This window comes from Mirounga angustirostris, unplaced genomic scaffold (assembly GCF_029215605.1).
Source record: "Mirounga angustirostris isolate CCGP_5_RB_7025 unplaced genomic scaffold, mMirAng1.0.hap1 SCAF_15, whole genome shotgun sequence".
Lineage (NCBI taxonomy): Eukaryota > Metazoa > Chordata > Mammalia > Carnivora > Phocidae > Mirounga > Mirounga angustirostris.
Genome location: NW_026991723.1, coordinates 41,592,619 through 41,607,101, shown reverse-complemented (window position 1 = coordinate 41,607,101; position 14,483 = coordinate 41,592,619). Strand labels below are relative to the sequence as shown.

Here is a 14,483-nt window from a genome sequence, read left to right as displayed (position 1 = left end):
TTAAGTTCACATAAAAGTTTTAAGTTAAAATGAAAACAAAAAAACTAAGAAACAGAAAATGGTAGGACAAATTATCATATTTTAGGAGAAAATGGTGTCATTTGTATGTATGTGTGCTTAGATCACAAATCATTTTTCTCTTTCTAATAAAGTTACTCATTATATAATCAACTTTACTGAGAAAATTAAGAATATTTGTACTTCTAATTTTTTTGTTCTAAAACTAATTACATCATTAGTTTTAGATGTAGTGTTCCATGATTCACTGTTTGTGCATAACACCCAGTGCTCCATGCAGAACGTGCCCTCTTTTTACTTCTAGAACCAAAGCTCAAGCTATTCACATATCTCAATGGGAAATAAAGTATTTCAATGAGATTTATAAATCTACATTTTACATAGAATAAAACAGAAAGTTACAACCATTTTTTATTTCACGTTCAAAACACTGGAAAGAAAATCATCATCTAACGTGTATGACAATTAATGATGTTTTAAAACTATTAAAACATAATACCATCTCAGAGGGTTCAAACATGTACTCATTTTAATTATCAGTAATTTTCAAACCCATTATACACACATTCACAATCAGGAACAGCATCTGTGCTTCTCACGATTTACTCCCTCATTTCCTCAATCCTACTTCTCAGTGCCTAAGGTTGTGTTTGCCAATCAAACCAAGGTAAAATGTTCTCACTGTAAAATTGGGCCAAGATGCTATTTCATTAGTTCAACAGATTGGAGGGGGGGGGAAAAAAACTTAGGTAACAATTTTTTTCTTCATGTCGCATAAGACCAAATGCCATGGCAACTAAGATCTGGAAACCAGACCACATAATACAGTCCTGACCAGTTCAGTAGACCCAGGATGAGAATCAGTATCTTTAACGGTGGAATAGGTTGGTCTGCTAAGCCATTTAAGTCTTCCATAACCAAAAGAGGGCTTGTTGTTTTTGTGGTTTTTATTTTTTTTGAAAAACTAAATTCCTGGGCGGGTGAAGTCCACTGTTTTCTGCTACCATGTATACTTTGAACACGCTACAGCACTGAATGGGGTCCGTTAATACACAGTTGGTTATAATTCAAGAAATACCATTAACATAATTTTAAATTTTTAAGTGCTTTTAAAGTAACACCTCATTATTTCCTGGGCAAAAATTTTAAGATCATGTTTTTGAATAACTGTGTCTTGTTTCTATTTTATGCTACATAAAGAGTTGGTTTATTAATGTAAATGACTAAGTTCTTTGAATTGCTTCATCAGTAAGATTAATTTATTTTCTTTTAATTAGGTCCCTGTGGCTAATACTGGCTAGTAGTATTAGCATGTCCTGCACAGAGTGTGTGGAGCTTAGAGACTTCATACAGACTTCAGTCACATTTACATGCCCACAGCAATGGCATCAAACTGAGTTGTAGACAAGCCATAATTAATGGTATTGAATTATTAACATCCAAATTCTTTTTGAAATAAGATGAATGTCAGCCCCTCTTAATGATACTGTGATGTGGACAAATGTCACTGAATTTAATAGAGGTATCTGGTGCCCGAGGACAGTTACCTTCTCATTAGCCCTGGTGAGGTCTGCGATCAGGGCATCAACATTCTCCTGCAAGACTGCACAAAGCTCGGTCCAAGAGAATTTATCCAGCATGCCTTCTGGTTGTTTCATGAGCACACAGCCTGCTATCAAGTGCTGATACAAGGTATGAAGAAAGGTTAGCTTCTCCTGTGAGAAAAAAAAAAGAAATTAATTCCAGTATATCAACACTGTAAGAAGGAAAACACATGCTACGTGTGGTGAAGGATTTGTTTCAAAAACTTGGAAAGGAATTAAAATACCCAAGTATCATCTTGGGTGACTTTTTTTATACTGTCATCTTGGGTGACTTTTTTTTTACATTCAAAAGCACCAGATAAAAACTTGGAATTGCTTAAACTTGGTATTCAAAACCAAAATCTGCAGTCTAGAAGCCAGAAGACCAGGGTTCTGACCCCAGCTCTGCTCCTCCGAGGATGACCTAAGTGCCTGTTCAGGCATCACCTTTCTCAGCTCTGACATGACTTATCTGCACTAATTGTCTCTAAGCCCTTTTGACTTTTGTCCTGATGTCAGGACAGTAATTCTATAATTTCATATTTACATTCGCCAAAACAGATGTTATTCTAAGTCAGAAAACCAATATAGAGAGAAGAGTGTTACTCAACTCTGTTAAAGACAAAGTTACACCAATATCTGTGCTTTACATGTACACAATTACTCAGCTATCTTCCTCCTCCAGGGACTCCAGTTTGCTTACCACTTACAGGAAATCTATCCCCAGCCCCTTAGGCAAAGCAGACAGTGATATGAAAGATATGGAAGAGGGGCTCATTCGTTTTCCCTGTAAGTTCATATAGTATTTGGCACACTGGGCATTTAGAGGTGCTTAAATATTACAAAGTAACAGGCAAAAAGAAATGGACACAGTTGCCCAAGACATATTTTTGAAACTGTCCAATTAGAAATATGTAATAAGTTTTTTAAAATTATGTTGCCATTGTAGTAACTAAGCCATCCACTGTTTAACAACCCAGAAACACTATGCCATAGAATTCAGTAAAAAGCTGATCCCATCTTGAACACACAGAAAGAGTTTATTTACTGAAATGCCAAATGGCTCTCTTTATAAGGTGTTTCATCTATAAAGTGCCCAAGAGTGGAACTCAAGACGAGGTCAGTGTAAAACTGCAAAAGGATATCTTTTGTAGATAAAATAAGCTCCTTCAAATTTTTTTAATATTTGAGAGAAAACTTTTAAAGGAGAAAATCTGAGAGGGAAAAAATAGAAATGCTAATCTTCTAGATAAGAAAAACTGTATATGGTATATGTAAAGGTTGTATAACTATAAATTGTGGCGAATTTTTCATATATTTATATACATATATGAATGTGTATATCTAATTCTCTCTATATGCTACCTTACCTTTTCCCAAATATAACAAGTTAAAACCAAAAAATTTTAATATGTAGTTACAACCACAAACTTGAGTTAGGATATCAGAAGAATCCTCATAAATACGTTATGCCTTTTTCTTTGCTAAGCAATTAAAGATGTCTTTTACATTTTCAACTGGGTTGAGATATTCACAAATCTTATTAAATATAACTAACCAAATGTAATATTCAGGCACTAAAAGTCTTCGCCCTCCACATTTTGCCAAGTCATCCTAAGGATAATTCATTGTGTCGCCATTATGTCCTTTTTGCTTGGGCTGTGATAAACCATGCATGATAATCATCCATTTGGCGTGAAAAGAGAATCTCAAGATCCAAAATCAATTCACACATGTTGAACCCAACCACAATGCTGTAGACATGCTGACTTTACAATACAGGCAGGCTTCTAGTTTCCTTTCCTTTAATCATTATCTGATGTGTAGAACAATTCCAGCCCCTTCATGTGGACACAATTTAAGTCCCAGACTGTAAGAAGAGTGGAAAGAATGTTTCCTTTTTACTCTCTTGGCATTCATGTTCATATTTGTTGGAGTAATGAACTCAATATGCAGGACGACTCAGATAAACTGGTTCCACACTAGCTAAACTAGCTCTATATCCCACGGGTAAAAGAATATATAAGATAACAATTCCATTCACACAGGCTCATACAGAATAGAAAAGTTTTGTCATAATATTTTAAGAACTCATTTATAAATAAAAATGGATAGGCAACTCTCAAGAGCATCTAAATAAAGTTTCAATATTAGGGACTTGTCTTCTCCTAAATTTTGGTTAATATCCTACAATTATAAAGAGTAAGGAGACTGTCTATTAAAGGAGATGTTACTCCTGTTTTGCAAATCAGAAACTAAGATGTGGACAGACTAAGCTGCATGCCACGTCCATATTCATAGTTTGTAAACAGGAGCACCACAAGTCAAGTCCAGTTCTTTCTGATTACGAAAAACATATTCTTTCCACCATGTTCAGCTACTAAACTACTGAAATAAAAAATAATTTTGTCACCAGCAAATAGGCAAACTTTGAAAGGACTGTTTTAGGAGCCTCAGTGCTTGGGATATGATGTTCTAAATAGAGAGATGAAGCCACAGAAGCGACAGAGGGGTTAAACTCCATTACTTCTCTCCAAAATAGGATGACACAAGAGTAATGGAGTGACCGATTGTGCGGCTGGCATGAATATTTCAAGAGTCGGCTCAGAACAAATCAGAGTAAAAACAGCCACTTGATGTATGTAAATTTAGAAAACTGAGATTAGTGAAGGCCTTTCCTGCCAGGCGTCCTGTCTCAGGTAATACCTCGGTATCCTTCTGGAAAGCCTGGGCAAGCTTCTGCAGTTCACTCTCCGATTGCGCTGCTCGAGCCTTTTCTTTCTCCCAACAGTGCAGCACATTCTGTAGTTCCACTTTCAACGTGCTTATGAGAGCCTCTCTGTCTGCACATTTAGTGCGTAAATGACTTAACTCTCTACTGACATCAGCCAGTTTTTCCTGAAGGTCCTGTCAGAGATGCAAAATAAAGAGACTGCATGAAGGCCGGCCAATAAAGGGATGGAGGATACAAACACAAAATACATAATGAAGACCTCCAAAGCTTTACCATAAAAGAATCACAAGCACAAGCATTTGGCTACAATGCTAAACATTACAGTAATTTATTGAATCAATTTTCTAACTATACCATTTTAGCTCAAAAGTTAGAAAAAACTGTTAAGTTTTAACACTGAAACATAAAATGTTCATAAGATACCTGATTCCTAAAAGCTCTTTGAAAAGGAGTTTTCCTTTCAATTCATTATTAAAAAAAAAAAAAAATAGCTTGGTAGCTCAAAATAATTTTTCATAACATGTAAATAACATTTTCAAATGAAATATTTTACATTTAATATAAGAACATTTACTTCCCAATGACTCCAAATACTAATAGAAATCTCAAGTGTGTGACAAAAATTCTGAACTATTTCTTCTTCAACCTTATTAACAAATTCTACTGAAGTATGTCCATGACAAACTCAACACGAACCAACACACAAAATTTCCAACTCGGAGACTTGCCTCGGTATCATTTTGCAAAGATGTAGTACATAAAACCAGTGCAGAAAATAAAATAAACTCTTGTCTTGGACCTTAGCCAAGTGCAGTCTCAGCCCATTACTAGGCATGATGCTCTAAAAACAATTGCCCCACCCTAAAATGATGAAAACTGACTCCAAATACTGATGTGCTTATGTAAATAAAATATGTTGAATACGTATCTGAGGCTGGGCATTAAATCTTAAATCATTTTTTGAATCTATGGTATTATAATTAGATCTGGGAAATACATCTTTCCTTTAACCAAAATAAGTTCCAACCAAGTTTTATTTTTTTAATGAAAAATACATTCTCGTTACTTTGATCAACAATAAAAAAATCAAAATTGTATCCAAATATACTTAATAAAAAATAGGGAGATACATTTTCAGATATCTCCACTTTAAAGTATTCCCTAGATAATCATATTTGTTTCTTAATACAAAAGGAAAAAGTTATTCTAAGTCATAATACCTTTATATTTTTAGTGTGAGATTCTATCTTCTGTTTGGTAGAATCAAGTTCACTCGATGCCTTTTCCTTGGCATCATTCATGCTGTTTAGCTGATAAAAGAAGATGTAAGTTACTTTTTTTATGTTTTTCAAGGGTGAGTAATTCAAAAGCTAATCTTTAAATGTTTTTTAGGCAATTACTTAAACACCAATGTTCCAATAGTGATTAAGAGTCTTGAAAAAGTCTTTCTTTTGGCTAACTATGTCATTTCTGTCCCAAGTCCACATGTCTAAAAAGGAAAAGCATTCAAGCTTGAAATGTCAGTGATATTACTGTGTTTTTACTAGATGGCTGGATAAAGGATTTCATTCTTATTGTAAACAAACACAACTTTATTCTTAAAATCCTACTGGACCAAAACTCCAAAAGCACTGGCATCTAGAAGGAAAGAAAAAAAGCGCAGAGCAGAAGACTGTTCTTTCTATACATCATGAGGGTATTCGGTGGTCTCTCACTCCATATGACAACTTCAGGGTCGGTCACATGCAGTCCTCCTGGGAAGGCTTGTGGCAGGTCATCAGTTGGTCCTGCTCCGCTTGTGATTTATTTTCTTTGACAGTTCATTCTTCTTTCTGGCAGCCTGCTCTTTTTGCTTTCTTTGCAGCCCCCCCTTGGTCTCCCCACTGCTGTCTCTGGCACTGGTTCACAACAAAGCACATTACTAAGCCAAAGCCTGCTGAGTCGACTTTTCAACTGTGCTAAGGATCATGTGACATTCATCCTCCCAAATAACAATTCGCTGTGGGTAATATGTTCCTAGTTACCCTGCAGCTTCCAGACCTAGGCCTCAGAAGAGTTCCATAAACTACTAACAATACAGGTTGCCTTGTCTCACTAGGAAAGACTTAGCAATATTTGTTCTTTATAGAAATTTAATGATTTCAATGGTCACTTTCTTTTTGCCTTTTGAACAATACAGAGAGTATTAAGAAGACTCACTTTTCCTTCTTTGTTGACCGTGGTAAACTAAAGTGAAATAAACCTCTTCTGAAATGTGAAATACAATGATTCCGTGGCCTTGTATTATTTGAAAGAAACAAACAAACAAAAGGATAGACACTAAATTCTATGCTATGTGGCTTGTCTTTGGTTTGAACAATCTGTTGGTTGTTTTGCTAATTGTATTTCATGTAATTATTTCATACTCTCTAGTTTGACAAGAGCCAACTAAACAAACTCTTCAATTTTTAAAGCATAAATCCATAAAATATTTTAATACCCAAGAAAATTATCAATCCACACATTAAACAATACAAATGAGATGAAAAATAGAAGCAAGAGCTTTTTAATCAGCAAACCAAAAACTACCAAGCTACATCAAACAGATATTTGTTTTTGAAAACTTCTAACAACAGTCCTTTAGAGAATGAGAACTAACCTCTCTCTTGTTTTGTGAAGACTTCCATAATTTGTAGAAATCTTAACCTAAAATCTTGACAAAACCTAAATTTCCACTACCTATTCCTAATTTCCTAAAAACACGTGAACATTTAAATAGAATACATATTGGGCGCCTGGGTGGCTCAGTTGGTTAAGCGACTGCCTTCGGCTCAGGTCATGATCCCAGGGTCCTGGGATCGAGTCCCACATCGGGCTCCCTGCTCGGCGGGAGGCCTGCTTCTCCCTCTCCCACTCCCCCTGCTTGTGTTCCTGCTCTCGCTGTCTGTCTCTGTCAAATAAATAAATAAATAAATAAAATAAAATAAATAGAATACATATTAACTTAGATGACTTGTGTCGTTTTTTGATTAAATTAGAGTAGATAAATTTTGAAGGCCAAGAAGTGACAAGAGTCCTCGTAACTTTGACAATAATAGGATGACTTTAGAGTTACAAAAACGTAAGTGAGACATGACTTTAGGCCACACTTAAAGAAAGAACAGTGACAGACAATTTATTATTTTTTGTATCTGTGAAGCTGTCAATTCAACATTCCCAATCTTTCTGACCTTTGTAACAAGCACGGAACCAAGTGCTGCAGGCTGAAGGCTCTAAGTGTAGAGCCAAACAGTGCAAGTGTTACCTCATTAGATGCATCTTCCAGCTTGTTCTGGTAATCTGTCAAGGTACGCCTCAAAGTCTCAAGGACAACAGAGAAGCTGGGAGGTTTATCTTTGTCCTTGTGGATGCCTAAAGAAAAATGTAAGATGAAAATATATCCTAAAGTCACAAAGAGACAAAAGCTAAGCAAACAGTAACAGAGATATTACAATTGGATAGAGCTGAAAACATGTTATGAAACATTGAGTAGAGTCTTATTCTCCAAAGTATACTGCTGTATAGCCAAGTATTAATAGCCTTTCTAAACAAGTGATCAAATTAAGTTCATAATGTATCAAGTTCAAATTTATGGCTACTTCCTACCTTACCTAGGCCCATACTGTAGTTAGTAGTGAGCTCTTTTTTTTTCCCCCATCTCCTAAATAACTGAAGAATTTGTACACACCTGTTATCCAACAATTAAATGAACAGTCTACATACTAACATTGTTTTGGGAAGTTACATACACTTACTTTGGTCCTTGTGTTTCTGAACAGTCAGGCCTATTTTGCTTAAATAATAATTTCTGAACCCAAGAGCACATAATTTTCTGTTATGCTTGGAAATACTCTTCAATCCTTAAAATTCTCAAGTTACAATTTGAAATAAATAATAAAAATGCTATTATCTACACAGGCCCACATCATGTTTCAATTAAAACCCTTAAAACTGATACTTATTATAAAAATATGAGTATTTCCATATTATGCCCTCAAACTATTTTAATTTAGTTGGGCCATAAGTTAGTTGAGCTAATCAAGGTCACATGGTCAAATGTAGTTCAAAAGATTAATCCAAAATCATCAAAAGTTTAGTTTTAAAAACCACTTTAAATTGATTTTTCACTGTACTTCTCCTTTACTGTTAAAAAACAAGTAGCAAAATCGATGAGGACTGTATATTCCCTGTGTAGGATATATATGCAAGTGTACCGTTTATGTAAATGAATCTTTACAAGTGGTGTTTATCCATGCATTGTGTAACCTTTTCCCGGAAGGTTGCTTTCCCATACAAATAAAAGTGCCTCTGTATGTATGTTTCCTAGAGAAATATATTTTCCATGCCCAGTATGTACATGTAATATAGATATCTGTGCATTTAAAAAAAAAAAAAAACAAGTAGCAAATGTTAAAATACGCTATTAAAAATATTTCTCTTTTCCTATTATAATTTCTCCCCAGCATATTTTACAATCTATTTCAATAGACACGAAACATATTTTTAACAAGGATGATTTCAAAAAGAAGCATTCGTAATATATGTTTTATTATTCATTGACTCATTCATTCAAATACTTTACTGAATTCCTACTACATACTAATCCAAGGCATAGAGGTGAATAAGATTGGTGTAGTCTCTGTCCTCAGAGAATTTACAGTCTAAAAAGAGGAGGAAGAAAAAAAAAAGAAAGAAAGAAAAAAATAATAAAAAGAGGAGGAAAGAGGGGCACCTGGGTGGCTCAGTCAGTTGGGTGTCCAACTCTTGATTTCGGCTCAGGTCATGATCTCTAGGTCATGGGATCGAGCCTCAGCGCAGGGTCTGCTTGTCCCTCTCCCTCTGCTCTCCCCCCACCCCCACCTTGCACATGCTTTTGCTCTATCTCTAAAATAAATAAATAAAATCTTAAAAAAAAAAAAAGAGGAACGATAGTAAACAAATAATTACATGAGATCATTTATCCATTCTTCATGTATTCAACTGCTAGAACTTTGGGAGGATAGGGAAGAAAGCAATAATAAAGGAAAAAACAAAGAAAGAAAGGAAGGCAGGAAGGAAGGAAAAATTTTGGTTAATGATAGACTAATTTTATCTCAGAATATTGGTGATATTTAGTGTTTTAATCTTGGACAAAATGTTACTAATAAATTTACTATACTCATCCAGGTATAATTTAAACACTATCTTAAGTGTGGGTTCACCTCAGATTTTCTTAAACAGAAGAAGAATATTTAACCAAAAAACCAGAAGTAATATGGAAGCAACACATATCCCAGCTAGGCAAAAAGAAAAAAAAAAAAAAAGACACTGCTCTGAGCCATGATAATGGAGGAGACAGTACTCTTTGTAATTACTATGAGTTAGAAAGACAACTCATTAAAAATTTTATTAAAGGTCTTACCAAATACATTTTTTTTAAAAATTGCTCTTGCACAAGATAAAAAAAAATGTAATGTATAATTCTTTTCTTTTGCTACTACACAAGTAGGCCATGAATAAATCATCCAAGGACACTCGGGAAATCTGCTGGCTTTTACAATAAGGGAGAAAGCTTCCTCTTAGAAATTCAGAAGAATAAAACCATTTTAATATGAGTGTTAAAGGGTAAGGGGACAAAATGCCCTGTCCTTACTGACTCATGCGTATTATTATATTCTACATAAAATAAAGTTTCTTTGCTTGAAAATGTTTATACAATAAAGTTTAGTTGAAGTACAAAGTACGCTTTAAGTCTTATCCACATCCATTATAAAAATTCTTATAAATGGAAACATGGAAAAATGCTTATAAATAAGAAGAAAGGGTCACTAGGACTCAGGACCTTATTGATAATTTGATTTAATCTAAAATATCCTAACCCCTGAATATTACAAGAAACAATAACCTATTAATGATCTCAAAGAAAGCTCTAAAAATTCACAGATGAAGAGCAATGAAAATAATTTGAAAAGTGGTCATAAATGGCTTTTCAAAGGTCAAAGTCCAAATGAAGAACAGAATGTGTTAGAACACTTTATATTTCAAAATACCAACTCAAAACCTTCCAACGTTCCCTATACTTAAATGTTTCAGTACCTGGAGGCCAACCTATACTTCCCCATCACTGCTACCTGTTTCAATCTCTCTCACTCACTTTTAATATTAAGTACATTTCAACTCTGGGTTTGCCTTGGCAAATCTTTTTTTTTGGTTTTTGTTTTTGTTTTTTAAGATTTTATTTATTTATTTGACAGAGAGATAGCGAGAGGAGGAACACAAGCAGGGGGAGTGGGGGAGGGAGAAGCAGGCCTCCCATCAAGGAGGGAGCCCAATGTGGGGCTCGATCTTAGGACCCTGGGATCATGACCTGAGCCGAAGGCAGACACTTAACGACTGAGCCACCAGGCACCCCTTTGTTTTTGTTTTTGAGAATTTTCACATTTTATTTTGTATTTGTACTCAACATCGTAACACATTAAATACAAAAATATATGTATGTGTATCCATATCATAACCAGTGAATGTTTTATTATTTATAGTGATATTCTCTTCTGGTATGTATCATGATTTTATTTTTCAGACAATTTAAGCATTATTATCTTTTGTGATTTGAAGCAAATGACCTGAATCTGATTCTGATTAACAATTCTACTCAGATTGTGGTATAATTATTTGGCTAAAAAGGCCAACCTCAACTGGCAGTGCTTCTGACCAGAGAAGGTTTTTGGGGAAGAATGAATTTTCCATCCTGTTTGGGACTAACCAATCTCTCGTCAAGGGTATATCTTTCTTTCATGATCTCATGGTAGATTAGAAACGGCTATGCTAATATAGAACACTCAATTTCTATGTTTCTTAGGTATATACTTACCTAGAACGATTACATAAAGGCAAATCTTTTTTTGAATGAGTAGCCCACGGCAGAGAGGGAGGTAGGAGAAATGGTTCCAAGCCCTCGATTTAAATGTTTTCTTTTAAACAAGCTCAAAAGCTAAATATTTTCATATGACCCAAATAAACCACTGTTTCCCAAGCTGGTTTTCATCAACCTATAGTTCCACAGTAGAAACAGTAAGTTGTGATGAATAAGGTTAAGTCTATCTCTTCAACCTTTCAAACATTCTCTTATCTACTTCAGTTTCCTGCAAGACCCCAAAAGGGGAGAATTATTAAGAAATAATGGAGAGGGCGCCTGGGTGGCTCAGTCAGTTAAGCATCCGCCTTTGGTTCAGGTCATGATCCTGGGGTCCTGGGATCGAGCCCGGCATCGGGCTCCCTGTAGGGAGTCTGCTTCTCCCTCTACCCTTCCCTCCTGCTAGTGATCTCTCTCTCTCTCTCTCTCAAATAAATAAATAAAATCTTTAAAAAAAAGAAAAAAAAAGAGGGGCGCCTGGATGGCTCAGATGGTTAAGCATCTGCCTTCGGCTCAAGTCCTGATCCCAGGGGCCTGGGATTGAGCCCCACGTCGGGCTCCTGGCTCAGCAGGGAGCCTGCTTCTCCCTCTCCCTCTGCCTCTCCCCCTGCTCATGCTCTCTCTCTCTCTGTATCTCTGTGTCTCAAATGAATAAACAAAATCTTAAAAAAAAAAAAAAAAAAGAAAGAAAGAAAGAATGGAGAGACAACAGAAGACAAAAGACTGAGATTTTTTTTTAAGAATACACATGTGTGGGGTGCCTGGGTGGCTCAGTTGGTTAAGCGACTGCCTTTGGCTCAGGTCATGATCCTGGAGTCCCAGGATTGAGTCCCCCATTGGGCTCCCTGCTCAGCAGGGAGTCTGCTTCTCCCTCTGACCTCCTCCCTCTCATGCTCCCTCTCTATCATTCTCTCTCTCTCAATAAATAAATAAAAATCTTTAAAAAAAAAGAATACATATGTGTATGTATGTGTGTATGTATGTATATATACATACATATAGAACATGGGTAGTCATGTTCAACCTCAGAATAGGAAAAAAAAACATGTTGTTTAATGTGGATTTTTAATCACATAGTAAGACACAGAAAATAACATTCAAATGGGTTTTATCTTCACCTAAGAAAATCTAAACATTTAATACATTGATGACCAAGAAAATTCCCTTTTCACTCCAAAAGCATTAAATATAAACATTTTGTTGGCAGTTATGCTTTTCAAACTGAGACTACATTCTGTATATTAATTTGTTTTACTCACTGAGATCATAAACAAACATCTTCCTTATCTTGTAAACACAGGTACCCATTCTGGAGTTTTTAAGGAAAATGACTTCTAACTTTTCTAACATATGGAGAGTATTTATTATGTAAGTCTTGCTCACCTACCCCCTAACTATGTCTCCAGGGAAAGTTAAAAAAAAAAAAAAAGAAAAAGAAAACACTTTCTTTACCAATGTTTGAGAAATGTATTGGTGAGGGGAGCCCCAGCGTCCTTGGTAAGCTAGCTCTGTGTGGCTCAATAAGCTTTGTGAGCAGAGATAACAGCTATCAAGCTGGGTTCCCTGAATTCAGTGAGGATGATGGGATCTGGGTGACAAAGGCCAAGTGGCAGTACTTAACTTCCAGAAACAAAATGGACATGGTCATCATAACGAAATCAAAGCAGTAAACAAAATGGTTTTACCCACAGAGATCACTGGTGTTGGCTAACTGATCATGGTGTTCATAGGACTAAAATAGGCACTCTACCTAAATGTTATCTGATTTGTATAAGTAGAAAAACTGTAGGTCTCATTACCAGAGGTAGAACTTAAATCAACACGGAAAAGAGTCTTGGCTCTCAATCAATTATCAGACTTGAGCTAGTTCACAGACCCAGTATCTCTTGAATAAAGAGGAGGAGTTCCCTTTGGAAACCCTAACATACTGCCAGAAGATCATACTGTAAATCTTCCTCCTCACCTTCCTCAAAGAAACGTGCAACCATTTACCAAGGTGACTATGCACTGGAGAAAGGGGTTAATCACTGGGATAGCTGGGCACTGGATCTGAGCTGATACTAATTCCTACAGAACTAACATGCTATTGTGGTTCACTAGTTAAGGTGGGAGCTTACAGAAATCAGGAGATTGACTGAGTTTTGGCTAAGTTTCTATCACCAGTGGGCCCAGTAGGTACCTGAACCCACCTTATTTCCCTGGTTTGGAATGCAGAAAAAAGAAAAGACAAATGCAGAAACTGGCACCCTATCCATACTGGTTACCTGACCCATGGAGTGGAGGATTGACAGAGGAAAACCAAATAGAAAAAAAGCAAGTGGAAGTCACTAAAATTTTACCTACCAAAATAGTAAGTCAAAAGTAATGCCACCTTTCTGGAGAGACTGCAGAGATCAGTGCCATTGGGAAGGGCTTAAAAGATACAGGGGTGGTTATTCCAACCACATCAGCATTCATCTCATCTACCTAGCTTGTGCAGGATACAGATGAATCTTAGGGAATGACAGTGAATTACTGTAAGCATAATTACATGTGATTCCAATTGCAGCTGCAGTTGAAGATGTAGTTCCATTGTTGGAACAGGTCAATACATTTCCCAGCAATTGGAATGAAGCTATTTCTTCCATCTTTTTAGTAAAAACTACCAAAACAATTTCCTTCAACAGTCAGGGCCAGCAATATACCTTCATAGCTTTACCTCAGAGCTATATCAACTCCAGCAGAATCTAGTCTATAGAAATCTTGATCAACTTTCCATTCCAAAAGACCTCACAAGTTCTACTTAGCTCTCTACCAAGTTGATGACAGCATTCTGATGGCTCAAGCTCCCGCAGGTCAAGTTTGGCAGGTCCTCACAGAATCACAGTGTAAACTTTTAGGGTATCAGAACAAAGCAAGTCATCCTCTACAGATAACTCTTCTCCTCTTGAGAATCAAGCTTTACACTTGCTACTGGTCCTCAGCAGATAATACATTCATGGCCACCAATTTACCATGAGACCTGAATTGCCCACCATAAAATCATTACTGTCTGATCCACCAATCCATAAATTTGGGCATGCACAACAGCACTCTATCATCAAGTGAAAGTGGTCTATACAAAACTGGATTCAAACAAATCCTGAAGGCATAATTAAGTTACATGAGCAAATAGTCCAGATTCGAATGGGCCCTATGCCTGTTATATTGCCTCCCCTCTTAATCTACAACCTGAATCCATGGAAGGTTCCCTATGACC

At 36.1% G+C, this 14,483-nt stretch overlaps 1 protein-coding gene across 1 annotated transcript in view; it reads right to left on the bottom strand.

The window, feature by feature from the left end:
• The window catches only part of CCDC171 (coiled-coil domain containing 171), a 304,666-nt gene that overhangs the window by 180,366 nt on the left and 109,817 nt on the right, over positions 1-14,483 (bottom strand). The window contains exons 12-15 of the mRNA XM_064580122.1: positions 7,619-7,725; positions 5,556-5,645; positions 4,308-4,508; positions 1,566-1,733 (exon numbers count right to left, since the gene is read on the bottom strand). Of these exons, the coding sequence (XP_064436192.1) occupies positions 1,566-1,733; positions 4,308-4,508; positions 5,556-5,645; positions 7,619-7,725 (566 nt within the window). The remainder of the gene's footprint in view (positions 1-1,565; positions 1,734-4,307; positions 4,509-5,555; positions 5,646-7,618; positions 7,726-14,483) is intronic.